The sequence below is a fragment of the Cervus canadensis genome, chromosome 16 (genome assembly GCF_019320065.1).
Source record: "Cervus canadensis isolate Bull #8, Minnesota chromosome 16, ASM1932006v1, whole genome shotgun sequence".
Taxonomy (NCBI): Eukaryota; Metazoa; Chordata; class Mammalia; order Artiodactyla; family Cervidae; genus Cervus; species Cervus canadensis.
Genome location: NC_057401.1, coordinates 35,110,083 through 35,125,348, shown reverse-complemented (window position 1 = coordinate 35,125,348; position 15,266 = coordinate 35,110,083). Strand labels below are relative to the sequence as shown.

The 15,266-nt window shown below is 38.9% G+C and overlaps 1 protein-coding gene across 1 annotated transcript in view; it reads left to right on the top strand.

The window, feature by feature from the left end:
* The window catches only part of WDR70 (WD repeat domain 70), a 268,401-nt gene that overhangs the window by 93,314 nt on the left and 159,821 nt on the right, over positions 1-15,266 (top strand). The window contains exon 9 of the mRNA XM_043488519.1: positions 10,835-10,911. Within this exon, the coding sequence (XP_043344454.1) occupies positions 10,835-10,911 (77 nt within the window). The remainder of the gene's footprint in view (positions 1-10,834; positions 10,912-15,266) is intronic.

The following is a 15,266-nucleotide window of genomic DNA, read 5'->3' as shown; positions in this document are numbered from 1 at the left end:
CTGTAAGTTAACTTTTTTCACCACACTTTGGAAATTTTTAGCCATTATTTCTTCAAAATATTTTTCTGCATCTGTGAGTCTTATATAACAGGAATACTAAATCTTTTGATATAGTCTCAAACATCTTTATGATTCTGCTCATTGTTTCCCTATTCTTTTTTTTTTCTTCTGTTGTTTAGATTGAATTATCTGCCTTCAAGTTCACTGACTCTATCCTCTGATGTATCCATTCTACTGTTGAGCCCCTCTAGTGAATTTTAACTTCCATTATTGTGTTTTTCAGTACAAATTTCCATTCTTAAAAAGTAGTTAGTTTTTCTTTGTTGAGCATGTCTGTCTTTGCCTTTGTTTCAAAACTATCTGCTTTCCCTTTTTGTATCATGATTGTAAACACTGGTTTAAAGTATTTTTCTGAGAATTCCAACTTTTGGGTCATCTTGTGGTTGGCATCTTTCGTCTTACTTCCTGGGGCTTCCCAGGTGACATTATTGGTAAAGAACTTGCCTGCTGATTCAGGAGATGTAAGTGACATGGGTTTGATCCCTGGGTCAGGAAAATACCCTGGAGGGGGCATGACAACCCACGCCAGCATTCTTGCCTGGAGAATCCCCAGGGACAGAAGAGCCTGGAGGGCTACAGTCCATAGGGTCTCAAAGAGTCAGACACTACGAAGTGACTTAGCATGTCTTACTCCTTGAGGCCTCGTTAGGTTTTCCTGATTTTTTGTATGTTTAACTTTGGATTGTATTCTTGACACTTTGAATATTGTGTTATGAGATGCAGGCTCCTGTCTAAAACTTCTGGAGAATGCTAGAAGTTTTTTTTTTTTTTTTTGCTTATGTGAATATGTGGTTTCTTTTTAGCTGACAGTCAACCTGATTACTTTTAGGCTGTATGTCCTGACCTGCCTTATGTTAGCTGTTTTTACTTCCAATATAGGTTTAATTTCCAAGGTCTTTATGCCTTTGTATGCTATTCTGGTTTGTCTCATGTGCATGTTACCCAGGAGGTTATGTGGAACCTCGGTGGTAGTCTGTGGTGTTTCAAGATCTCAGCGCTTTTCTTAAGTTGCTTCTGACAGGTTTCACGTATTATACATATAAGCTCACCTCAGCAGTGAGCTCAGTACTTCTCATGCAGATTTAAATGATATTTTTGTCCTGCTTTCTTACTTGTTAAGCCCTTAATTTCCCCTTTGCCCTCTGTTGTCAGAGGTTTATTGTTCTCATGTTCTTGCTGGAAAACCAGAAGCTTACTCTTTTTATGTTATGTAGTAGTTCCTATAACTGGATATGCCCCTGGGCAAAGCTGGAGTGGGAAGGGGACATCATATTTTCCCCACCCCTCAGCAGTTGCGTCTGTGAGTTGGTGGGGAAGGGAGTGCTGCTACTCCATGCTGGCATTAATCCCGATGTAAAGCACAGACTATCAGAAAGGTTCTGTCCTACAAATGCTGCTGTGTGGTGAGAAGCCATAGGTGATCGATCAACTTAGTCACTAATGTTAGCCTGGTAGAGGGCATGGGACGTTAAAAGTGTTCTACCTCACTGGGGCTGCTGCCTTTGCTGCTTTGGGGTCCTGGGAGGAGGCACTGTGCCTCTTTGTTACTGGCCTTTCCCTGGTGTAGGGTCAGGGAAGCCAATATTCCTCTGTTGTTTCTGCAACGGACTTTTCAGAGAGCAGCCAGAATATATATATTTTCAAGTATTTATTTTGGTGTAATTTCAAATTTACAGAAAAGTTGTAAAATATAGTACACAGAGCTTCTTTATACTTTTTTTCAGAATCACCAATTGCTGACATTTTGTCCCATTGCTCCGTCACCCCATCTCTTCCTCCCTTTCTCCCATAACTAACACAAACACTCTCCCTCCTTCTCCTCTCTTTCCCTTCTCCCCCCCTACTTATACATCCTTTAGGCACTTAGGCATATATGCATACACACATACATAAAAATTATGTATGTGTGTTTAATTTCACCCAACTTTTGAAAATAAGTTGCAAACATCATGCTCCTCTGCTCTTAAATTCTTTAGTGTGGTTTTCCTAATGATGTTTCATCTTCTTATATAATCATGAATTTAATATTGATAAAATACTCTTATTTAATCCATAATCAATAGTTTCATCAGTTAGCTCCATGATCTCCTTCATAATTATTTTTTCACCAGTTCTATCATCATGCCTTTTTGTCTCCTTTAATTGGGAGTAGTTCCTATACCTCCCCACCCCCCAACTTCTTTTACTTTGATTTTTTTTGAAGACTATAACCCACGTTATTTTGTAAAATGTAAAATTTAATTTTGTCTGTTTTTCCTCATAATTAGAGTCAGGGTATGCATTTCTAGAAGGACTGACTCCAAAATAATATTTTACTCTCCTTGCTTCTTCATATCAGAAAGTACCTTATACCTACCAAATTTCTTTAGTACAAAGTTGCTAGCTATATATTACCTTTTTTGTAATTGCTGTCTAATTTGCAGGGAAATCTTGAGACCATGGCATTATCTTGTTCATTATTAGACTTTCCTCCATTGCTTTGAGAGTCCATTGATGGTTTTGTTTGAATCAGTTATTGAATATTACTCTGATGATTGCAATATTGTGCAAAAATTTTTCTATCATTTATCTTATATTTATTAATCAGCATTCTGTAAGGAAGAACTTTCTCTTATTTATTTCTTTATTAATATGCTTTCAAGGGTTCTTATTTTAGACAGTGGTTTACAATCATTACTTTCATTATTTATTTTGATACCCTAATTGTCCCAGGTTTAACTGGTGAAAGGCCCCTCCAATTTGCATTTTATCTTTTTAGCATATCCTCATCATGTTTGCTACACAACTGAGCAACTTCACTTTCATTTTTCACTTTCATGCACTGGAGAAGGAAATGGCAACCCACTCCAGTATTCTTACCTGGAGAATCCCAGGGACGGGGGAGCCTGGTGGGCTGCCGTCTATGGGGTCGCGCAGAGTCGGACACGACTGAAGTGACTTAGCAGCAGCAGCAGCAGCATCATGTTTACAACACTCCCTTATTTTTTTAGGATAATCATATATTCTGTATTCATCTTGTACTTTTCCTACCTCAGCCCCAGAAAGAATCATTTCTCCAAGGAGCCCTCGTTGTTTTAGGGGAGAATATTTGGCAACAAGGATCTCTTCCCTATGTTTGCTGAGGTGTTATTGTTTCTAGACATTTGCAGCATATAAAGCGAGAGAATAATTTAGAAATGTAAATTTACCCCTGTATTTACATATACCTATTAAAAACCATGAGTTTGTATTGATATCCCCAGTTTCAGTCAAACACCGCACCGTTAATTCTAATCTTCCCCTTTTTCCAGTTTCAGTTCAGTTCAGTTCAGTCACTCAGTCGTGTCCGACTCTTTGTGACCCCATGAATCGTAGCACGGCGGGCCTCCCTATCCATCACCAACTCCCGGAGTTTACTCAAACTCATGTCCATCTAGTTGGTGATGCCATCCAACCATCTCAACCTCTGTCGTCCCCTTCTCCTCCTGCCCCCAATCCCTCCCAGCATCAGGGCTTTTTCCAATGAATCAACTCTTTGCATAAAGTGGCCAAAGTACTGGAGTTTCAGCTTCAGCATCAGTCCTTCCAATGAACACCCAGGACTGATCTCCTTCAATATGGACTGGTTGGATCTCCTTGCAGTCCAAGGGACTCTCAAGAGTCTTCTCCAACACCACATTCAAAAGCATCAATTCTTCTGTGCTCAGCTTTCTTCACAGTCCAACTCTCACATTCATACATGACCACTGGAAATACCATAGCCTTGACTAGCCAGACCTTTGTTGGCAAAGTAATGTCTCTGCTTTCTAATATGCTATCTAGGTTGGTCATCACTTTCCTTCCAAGGAGTAAGCGTCTTTTAATTTTGTGGCTGCAGTCAACCATCTGCAGTGATTTTGGAGCCCAAAAAAGTAAAGTCTGACACTGTTTCCACTGTCTCCCCATCTATTTCCCATGAAGTGATGGGACCAGATGCCATGATCTTAGTTTTCTGAATGTTGAGCTTTAAGCCAACTTTCTCACTCTCCTCTTTCACTTTCATTAAGAGGCTTTTTAGTTCACCTTCACTTTCTGCCATCAGGGTGGTGTCATCTGCATATCTGAGGTTATTGATATTTCTCCCAGCAATCTTGATTTCAGCTTGTGCTTCCTCCAGCCCAGCATTTCTCATGATGTCCTCTGCATGTAAGTTAAATAAGTGGGGTGACAATATACAGCCTTGATGTACTCCATTCCTTATTTGGAACCAGTCTGTTGTTGCATGTCCAGTTCTAACTGTTGCTTCCTGACCTGCATACAGGTTTCTCAAGAGGCAGGTCAGGTGGTCTGGTATTCTCAGCTCTTTCAGAATTTTCCACATTTTATAGTGATCCACACAGTCAAAGGCTTTGGCATAGTCAGTAAAGCAGAAGTATGTGTTTTTCTGGAATTCTCTTGCTTTTTCGATGATCCATTGGATGTTGGCAATATGATCTCTGGTTCCTCTGCCTTTTCTAAAACCAGGTTGAAAATCTGGAAGTTCACGGTTCATGTATTGCTGAAGCCTTGCTTGCAGAATTTTGAGCATTACTTTATTAGCGTGTGAGATGAGTGCAATTGTGCAGTAGTTTGAGCATTCTTTGGCATTGCCTTTCTTAGGGATTGGAATGAAAACTGACCTTTTCCAGTCCTGTGGCCACTGCTGAGTCTTCCAAATTTGCTGGCATATTGAGTGCAGCACTTTCACAGCATCATCTTTCAGGATTTGAAATAGCTCAACTGGAATTCCATCACATCCACTAGCTTTGTTCGTAGTGATGCTTTCTATGGCCCACTTGACTTCACATTCCAGGATGTCTGGCTCTAGGTGAGTGATCACACCATTGTGATTATCTGGGTCACGAAAATCTTTTTTGTACAGTTCTTCTATGTATTCTTGCCACCTCTTCTTGATATCTTCTGCTTCTGTTAGGTCCATACCATTTCTGTCCTTTATCGAACCCATCTTTGCGTGAAATATTCCTTTGATATCTCTAATTTTCTTGAAGAGATCTCTAGTCTTTCCCATTCTATTGTTTTCCTCTATTTCTTTGCATTGATCGCTGAGGAAGGCTTTCTTATCTCTCCTGGCTATTCTTTGGAACTCTGCATTCAAATGGGAATATCTTTCCTTTTCTCCTTTGCTTTTCGCTTCTTTTCTTTCCACAGCTATTTGTAAGGCCTCCTCAGACAACCATTTTGCCTTTTTGCATTTCTCTTCCATGGGGTTGGTCTTGATCCCTGTCACTTGTACAATGTCATGAACCTCTGTCCATAGTTCATCAGGCTCTCTGTCTATCAGATCTAGTCCCTTAAATCTATTTCTCACTTCCACTGTATAATCGTAAGGGATTTGACTTAGGTCATACCTGAATGGTCTAGTGATTTTCCCTACTTTCTTCAGTATAAGTCTGAATTTTGCAATAAGGAGTTCATGATCTGAGCCACAGTCAGCTCCCGGTCTTGTTTTTGCTGACTGTATAGAGCTTCTCCATCTTTGGCTGCAAAGAATATAATCAGTCTGATTTCCGGGTTGACCATCTGGTGATGTCCATGTGTAGAGTCTTTTCCTGTGTTGTTGGAAGAGGATGTTTGCTATGACCAGTGCATTCTCTTGGCAAAACTCTGTTAGCCTTTGCCAGTTTAGTAACTCCCTTCTCCAACAGTAGAAACTCAGCTCCTATTATTGCCAACATATTTCCTCATTTGCTTAAATCTTCATTTATATTGAAAGCAGTTCTAGAATTGTTAATGCATACCATTTGCAAAAAAGGAACAAATATATTAACTAGAATGCCATACTCATTTACAGTTCTTTTGGTCTTCAGACTGAGAGTATGTATTAGTAGTTTTCTAGGAGGACTGCTGTGGGCTTCCAGGTGGCTCAGTGAGTAAAGAATCTACCTGCAACGCAGGAGATGCAGGCAGACACGAGTTCGATCCCTGGGTTGGGAAGATCCCCTGAAAGAGGGCATGGCAACCCACTCCAGTATTCTTACCTGGAGAATCCCATGAACAGAGGAGCCTGGTAGGCTACAGCCCTTGGGGTTGCAAAGTGTCAGACATGACTGAAGGCGACTTAGCATACATGTACACCGCACTACTATAGGGCTTCCCTGGTGGCTCAGTCAGTCAGTCAGTTCAGTTGCTCAGTTGTTTCCGACTCTTTGAGACCCTGTGGACTGCAGCACACCAGGCTTCCCTGTCCATCACCAACTCCCAGAGCTGACTCAAACTCATGTCCATCAAGTTGGTGATGCTACCCAACCATCTCATCCTCTGTCGTCCCCTTCTACTCCTGTCTTCAGTCTTTCCCAGCATCAGGGTCTTTTCTAATGACTCAGTTCTTCACTTCAGGTGGCCAAAGTATTGGAGCTTCAACATCAGTCCTTCCAATGAATATCGAGGACTGATTTCCTTTAGGATTGACTGGTTTGCAGTCCAAGAGACTCTGAAGAGTCTTCTCCAGCACCACAGTTGGAAAGCATCACTTCTTCAGGACTCAGCTTTCTTTATAGTCTAACTCTCATGTCCATACATGACTACTGGAAAAACCATAGCTTTGACTAGACTGGCATTTGTTGACAAAGTAATGTCTCTGCTTTTTAACATGCAGTCTAGGTTGGTCATAATTTTTCTTCCAAGGAGCAAGTGTCTTTTAATTTCATGGCTGCAGTCACCATCTGCAGTGATTTTGGAGCCCCCAAAACTAAAGTTTCTCACTGTTTGCATTGTTTCCCCATCTATTTGCCATGATGTGATGGGACCGGATGCCATGATCTTAGTTTTCTGAATGTTGAATTTTAAGGCAGCTTTTTCACTCTCCTCTTTCACTTTCATTAAGAGGCTCTTTAGTTCTTCTTCACTTTCTGCCGTAAGGGTGGTGTCATCTGTATATCTTAGCTTATTGGTATTTCTCCCAGCAATCCTGATTCCAGCTTGTCTTCATCCAGCCCAGCGTTTCTCATGATGTACTTTGCATATAAGTTAAATAAGCAGGGTGACATTATATAGCTTTGATGTACTCCTTTCCTGATTTTGGAACCAGTATGTTTTTCCATGTCCAGTTCTAACTGTTTCTTGTTGACCTGCATACAAATTTCTTAGGGGGCAGGTCAGGTGGTCTGGTATTCCCATCTCTTTCAGAATTTTCTACAGTTTGTTGTGATTCACACAGTCAAAGGCTTTGGCAAAGTCAGTGAAGCAGAAGTAGATGTTTTTCTGGAACTCTCTTGCTTTTTCAGTGATCCAGTGGATGTTGGCAATTTGATCTCTGGTTCCTCTGCCTTTTCTACATCCAGCTTGAACATCTGGAAGTTCACGGTTCATGTACTGTTGAAGCCTTGCTTGAAGAATTTTGAGCATTACCTTGCTAGCATGTGAGATTAGTGCTGGCATGTGAGATTAGTGCAATTGTGTGGTAGTTTGAACATTCTTTGGCATTGCCTTTCTTAGGGATTGGAATGAAAACTGACCTCTTCCAGTCCTGTGGCCACTGCTGAGTTTTCCAAATTTGCTCGCATGTTGAGTGCAGCACTGTCACAGCATCGTCTTTCAGGATTTGAAACAGCTCAACTGGAATTCCATCATCTCCACTAGCTTTGTTAGTAGTGATGCTTCCTGAGGCCCACTTGCCTTCTCATTCCAGCGTGTCTGGTTCTAGGTGAGTGATCACACCATTGTGATCAGACCTGGTGGCTCAGTGGTAAAGAATCCACCTGCCAGTGCAGGAGATCCTGGTTCCATTCCTGGGTTTGAAAGATCACCCGGAGAAGGAAATAGCAACACATTCTAGTGTTCTTGCCTGGAAAATCCCATGGGTAGAGGAGCCTGGCAAGCTACAGTCTATGGGATCACAGAGTCAGACATGACTTAGCAACTAAAACAACAGCAGCAAGGACTACTGTAACAGATTAACACACAGTTACTCGCTTAAAACAGTAGAAATTTGTTCTTTCAAAATTTGGTGGCCAGAGGTCTGAAATCAAGGTATTGGATGGCCACATTCCCTCCAGTGGCTTTGGGAGAATTGTTTCTTGACTTTTCTAGCCTGTGGTGACTCTAGGCATTCCTTGGCATGTGGCTATGAAACTGCAGTCTCTGCTTCCATCTTCTCCTCTTTGTGTCTTCTCTTCTTTCTGAGGATAGATATAAGGATACTTGAGGATACTTGTTATCAGATTTAGGGCTGACCCAGACAATCTGGAGATTCTTAATTATGTCTGAAAATGTTATTTTTCCAAATAAGGTCCATTCAGGGTTTCAGCTATTAGGATGTAGACATATATTTTTTGGTGGGGCACCATTCAACCCACTACAGGGTTTGTAGTTTCTTGGCTTATTACCTTCTTTTTGTCTTTTCGGTATATTTGTTATTCATTTGAAATGCAGTGGTGTTCACTTGTTTCTGTTTATTTTGTTTTAGATTTCTTCCATCCTTATTTTTTTGAATATGTAAAACATTAACACAGTGTCAATAATTAAGAACTTAATAGATATAGCATTACAAATTATGGTGAGTGTTATCAAGGAAATGGACAGGTACTCTGATCGAGAAGAGTGGAGTGAGCAATATTCACTTAGCTAGAGGGTCAGACAGTACTTACTTGTATAAGTGGCATGTAAAGTGAAATTGAAAGAGTGAGGAGAAGTCAGTCATGTAGAAGCAGAAAAAGAGCTTTCTAGCAAACAGAAAAGCATGTGTAAAGGCTCTGATGTGGGGAAAGAGCGTCATGTATCAGGAAATGAAAGACCAGTGAGGTGTAGTGAGTTTTGCAAGAAGGAGCACAAAGTAAGTGAAGTTGTAAAGAAAGCTGGGGTGGAAAATGTCAGTTTTTGTACACTATGTAAAGAGGTTGAAAAGCCAGTGAGGGTAAAAAGCAGTGGCATTTTTAAAAACATATTTTTAAAGGACTATATTGATTGCTTTGTAGAGCATATTAGGCAAGAGTAAAAGTAGAGATTAGTAACAGGTCTATCATACTGCATAATAACTGATGCAGAGACATATTGGTTCATATAAGAGTTGTAGTAATGGTAAAGGAAAAAAGTGGATAAGTTTGAGATGTGTTTGGGACTGAACTGACAGGACTAGCTAGTGGATTGGATCTGGGTGTATAGAGAGAGGAGGGTTTAGGGGTTATGGTTATTGGAATATTTAAGGATTACTTCCAAGTTTGTGGCTTCCCTGGTGGCTCAGATGGTAAAGAATCTGTTTGCAGTGCAGGAAACCCGGGTTTGATCCCTGGATCGGGAAGATCCTCTGGAGAAGGAAGTGGCAACCCTCTCCAGTATTCTTGCCTGGGGAATTCTGTAGACAGAGGAGCCTGGTGGGCTACAGTCCATGGGGTGGCAAAGAGTCGGACACGACTGAGTGACTTACACTTTCTTTCCAAGTTTGTAGTTTTAGCAACGAGGAAAGAAGTATATTGCAAATGAAGTGGGCAGTAAGAATCAAGACTCTGCTCAGTGTTATGTAACAGCCTGGATGAGAGGGGACTTTAGGGGAGAATGGATATATGTATATGTATGGCTGGATCCCTTTGCTAGTCACCTGAAACTATCACAACATTGTTAACCAGCTCTACTCCAATATAAAAGAAAAAGTTTTTTTAAAAAAAGAATCAAGATTACTCTGTTGAACCTGTTATGTTTGAAATGCCTATTATATGCAAATGGAAATGTCAAAGTTGATAGTTGACTATATATATATTCAGCTCAGGAAGGGAAAGTGGAATCTCAAACTTTCTGTCTAGTCCCTCCAGGCACTTCTTCAGTCCATTCTTTCCTACTGCAGGAAGAGATCCCGATCTCTGGTCGCTATTTGTACCTTGTTAACATGAGCAGAAAGTCAGGAGTTCACCAGATATGATTGAGGCATTGCGGGCAGCTTGGACTAGAGATGACCTCCAGGCTTATGTGTGGGTACTGCAGTTCCAATTCAGTCTTTTCAGACAGCTACAGTTATTTTCCTTCTAAGTCATTTAGATATGCACATTTTACCTCTGAGTTTAGCTTTGTTTTGGACCCTTTCAGAATAAGAGGCCTTGCTATTATTACACTAAAAATATTAGGCTCTTTTCTGCCCCATTTGAACCTGCATCATTGTATGAGACCACTCTAACTTACTTTGCTACTTAGGAGGGAAATGTGTAAGTGCGTGTATGTGTGTTTTGTGTTTGAAATATATATTCTGTGATGGATTTTGTAAGTATGTCAGTTTTTATACCAACATCACATTGTTTTATTTACAGTGTTTTTATATCATTCTCTATGCTTAGTAGGGCTAATCTTCCTGAATCATTTTAAAGATGCTTTTTCTTTTCTCACATACACATTTTAAATAAGTGGAAATTCCCCTCCCCCGCCATCCTCTTGCTTTTGTCTTGTTTACCTGTAATAATTCCTATTCTCCTTAATTCTTTCCCACTGACTTTTTCCCATTGTCTTTCTTACTTTTTACTTCTTTCCTAAAAAGAAGCTGTCATTTTCCCCTCTCTTTCTTTTCTTTCTAAGCATCTGTTGTATATAAGCACTGTACTGATTCCTGAGGAGAAGGGGTTACATGGTGAATTAAAATTAAAATAAACAAGATGAAATAAACAAAGCATATTATGAAATAAAACTAATACTATCGGTTTGTAATGAAAATAATGTGCCTTGGAGAGGACTAAAAAGTTTTACTTTTAAGCACAATATGTCAACTTTTGGTCAGTTTGTTTATTTTACATTTTTTAAGGATTTTTTTTCCTTTCTTTCTATTTTTTTTTTTTCCAAGGGTCACACAGCAATGCTTCATACTGGATCATGGCATCCCAAAATAAAGGGAGAGTTTATGACTTGCTCAAATGATGCGTGAGTATTGTTGATGATTCATCTGATAAATTCTTGTACTTCAGTATTTACTTTAACATTTACATTGTAGCAGTTTTGCCAGTAAAGTAAGAGATAGGATATTAAGAATCCTTATGTTTATATATTCTTGTTCTCAACTTTACCTTGAATTCAGCTGACATACAAGGTTTGCTTAAATAAATATGAAAGCTGTAAAAATGAGAGTTGGTATGAATTCCAGTAGCGTTCATTAGGGAGCACCATGGATCGATCGATCGATGCTGTTAAGTGGACTCAGATGACTCTAATGTTTGTTACTTTTTATAGTAAAGGCTGATTGCCATCTGAATCTAATAGCTTATATACATTTGTTGCTTAAATGATGGTTTTTGGTAGTAATAACTGAAAAAATTGATTAAATGGTTATTAAGATTCTTTTGAATTATATTTGTTGGCTTAGGATTCAAGAATATTACAGGGAATATTTGAACAGCTTTTTCCTATATTGTTACATTATATGGTTCATTTTTGGTACTGAGTAATTTACAATAATGAGTTATTTGTAATACTACAGAGAAAATTGCAGTGAAAACATCTTAACAATAAAAACATTTATATAGTGTTATTTAGGTGAAACACTATTATATTTTAGATAAAAAAGAATGTCTTTGCTTTTAGGCTATTTTGTTTTTCTTTTTTTTTTGGCTATTTTGTTTTTCATCCTTTTGTTTTCTGATATTTGTAATTTACGTCATTACTTTTCACAAATGCTATTCATATTTTTTGATATTTTATGTTTCTTAGAATTAATCTTTAAAATAATAGACAAAAGGTAATTTCACATTTATTGTGCAGTTTAGAAAATAAGTCAATCTAAAAGGAACTAAAAATTGAGAATATACAGAATATGACTGAAACAGGATAGTACACTTGGTTAAAATTTATGGTAAATAGAATTCTATAGTTTTTTCCTTTTATATTTATCTTATTATCTTTCCAAATACTTAAATTATGTGTGTTTATAGTCATATTCTTTACTTAGCTTTAGGAAAACAAATTTAGCAGCTAATCTGAATTAATAGTGTTCCATGGTCCAGTAAGGTTTATCCTAGGAATCCAAGGATATTTTACAATTAGGAAATTTTACCATTAAGAAATTTTCAGTATAATTCAATATTTAAAAAATTAGAGTTGAAGAATCATATGATTTTGTTATATAATAAAATTGAGATTCGATAGGATTTAGTAATCTTTGCCAGTAAAAGTTCTAGGAATAGGACGAAATTACTGAAGGCTGATAAAAGCTGTTTACCAAAAGTTAAAGTAAATATTTTATTATACATTGGCGTACTGTTTGCATTTAAATAGGAAGCAAGACAGAGATTCCTATAACTATTTAGAGACTTTATACAGTATAGTAAGAAAAGAAAATATGTAGATTGATGTTAATGTTGGAAGAAAGTAAAAAACACAGAGGATCTAAGCTACTCTGGTTAAAAACTTGAGCTGAATAAAAGCCATTGGAAAAACAGAAAACATCTTGTTCTCAGAACTATTAAGGATGATGCTGAATGGTGACTCTAATAGTTGCTAACACAATAACTTTTATGAGGGCTACAGAAGCTTTCCCCAAATAGATTTTGAGTATACATAAATTAGTCGTCTGAAGAAAGACATACATGATCAAAAAAGTTTGAGAAACTTTGAGTGTTACATGTTTTGAGGCCAGCAATTGCAATTCACAATAAACCTTTAAATGGTTTTGAATAGGGTGTAAAGAAACCTGAAACCTATGTAACTTTGTTTTATCCTCTACATGGTTTGGGTAAAGTTCTAGGGCATGACATTATTATACTGGGTGTAAAATGTAGTTTGTCTCATTCTTTGGAAGAACAATTCTTTCATCCCCTGCCCAAGTCACTGACTTACCGGTATATTTTACATTTGAAAATGTGCTCCAATTTCTTTTTACACTGTACAAATGGGCTTTCTTTGTCAAAAAGGCTGTATAAAAGGATAAGTGGGCTTTAACCTTAGGGACCCTCCCCCTCCAATTATACAGATTCTTTACTACTTTTTAGAGAAACCTGTCACTAATACATTCAGATGGTCTGCAGTTTGATTGACTTCTCCTTGGCCCTTGAGGATAGTAATTAGCAACGGACTAAGCCGTAGGAGATCGGTCGGATCCTTAGATCAGTCAACAAATATAGTGTGTGCACTGTGTGTCAGGCACCTGTGTGACCCAGGTCTCTGCCTTCCTAGGACTTACATTCAAGGGGAGGCGAGTCCTGGGAGGTAGACATGGTAATAGAGACGCTGGTCAATTAATATTGTTTTATTATGTAGTAATAACTGTGAAGAATAAAGTAAAATAAAGCAAAAGGATAGAGGACAGAAGGGTGTAAAATACGTGGAGAAAGCCTTGGAAAAGGTGATATTTTAGTTGAGATACCGTGCACGTAAGGCATCCTGAGGGAAAAGAGCTTTCCAGGCCAAAATAGCAGCGTATTTCAAGACCTTAAGAAGAGAATGTAATACAGCGTATTTGGGGGACGGAAAGTCCAGTTGGACTGACGTTTTGTTGGTTGTTAGGAAAGGTGAGAATGATATGAATTGAATTTGGAGAAGAAGGCAGATTCTACACCATATAAGGTGTTGAGGCTAAGGTATAATGGGCTAATATTTTAATGTAGTCACAAGGCAAGTCATCGAAGAATATGAGATCTGTACCATAACTTTATTGAAAGTCAAAATCATAGGAATGTTTTAACGCCAGGCTGCCCTGTCAGTGGGATTTTCCTGGCAAGAATACTAGAGTGGGTTGCCATGATTTCCTTCAGGGATCTTCCCGACCCAGGGAGCGAACCTGTGATTCTTGCTTCTGCTACACTGCAAGCAGATTCTTTACCTCTGAGCTACCGGGGAAGCCCCATATTGTGAGCAGGACAAAGATAAAATATCAACTGCACATCTTTCAAGCTTCACTCTCTTTTATTAAGGATTATTTAGGATTTAAACTAGGATCATTTCATCAGACTTCACTGAGCTCATATCAGTAATATCCTCTTCTCCTCCCTTTCCCCATTCACCTTTTATTTCTCCTTCCTTCTCCTCATTTTGGGCATCTGGGAGAATACATTTTTTGGATAGTATAGCCATGGTACAGAGAGCCTCTCGATACAGTTATCCACCTCAGCCCCTGTGTGTTGTCAGAGTTTTACGTATTTAGTGTGGGCACGCAGTGAATGTTTGCCAGGCTGTGGCTGTCGGCAGTGTAGGAGGACAGGGGGAGCCCGGGTGGGCCAGTCCCAGCCATTCACGTAAGGAGCACAAGTTACAAATATGTCTAGATCCAGGAGGAGTGAGGCATCAGCATTTTTGAGGAACTATTCCAAGGGGGCACTCAGTATTTTGTTCTGGCCTCATACACCAAATTAAATTATGGATGTTTCTTCTGAATGTGAGTTGGAAATGCTAGTGCTTTTGCTTCTGAGTTTTATGAGTTTCAGTGTGAAACATGATCCCAGGATCGTGTTCTGGGATCATATTCTTACTTCAATTTAGAAATGAAATAAAAAGAGAGAGAGAGTAATATGGCAGTCTCTTCGGTTTTCCCAAGTTTACCGGAATGAAACACAGACAGTAAAGCAGAGCTTACTACATGATGCTTGGAAGTAAATGTTAACAAAAACCAGATGGTAATGAAGATGAAAATGCTTTACTTATCCAGAGGAAGTCATTTCTCTTTGTGAATTTATATAATCTGATAGGGAAGCATTTTATAATTGGAGTTATAGTAGTGTACAGAGTAAGAATACAAGTGATGCAAGTGTACAGAATTCGTACTGAGCAAGTTGCCGCTCAGCAATGAATCAGATGCTTCCACCTTGCAAGTTTTCCATTGCTTACTCAGGAGTTTGCATCACAGAGGAATTTGTTCAGATCTGTTGTGACTTGTTACCTCCATTTCTGAGCATAGGCTTCTTAAGAGTACTTTACGCTTGCACTCTCCTGAAACCATGGCATTGCTGTCTGATCAAGCTGTAACCTTACTGGAGGATGAAGGATCTGGTGGAGGCAAGTTGAATTGTCCCAGCTGAGGCTATCCTAGATCAGCTTACAGTCAGCCAAGCCCCAGATTTGTGAGAGACCCCCAACCTAGATTAGCAGAGCTGATCACAGACACATGAGGTAACTCGGGTAGGACAGAACCATCCCCCCAACTGGTAGACACATAAACAGTCACATATGTTTGCTGTTGCTTTTTCTTTAACTTTTAAAAACTTTGCTTCTCTATTTTTTTGAAATAACAGTTGATACACAATGTTGTGTTAGTTTCTGATGTACATCAAAGTGATTCAGTTATATATGTA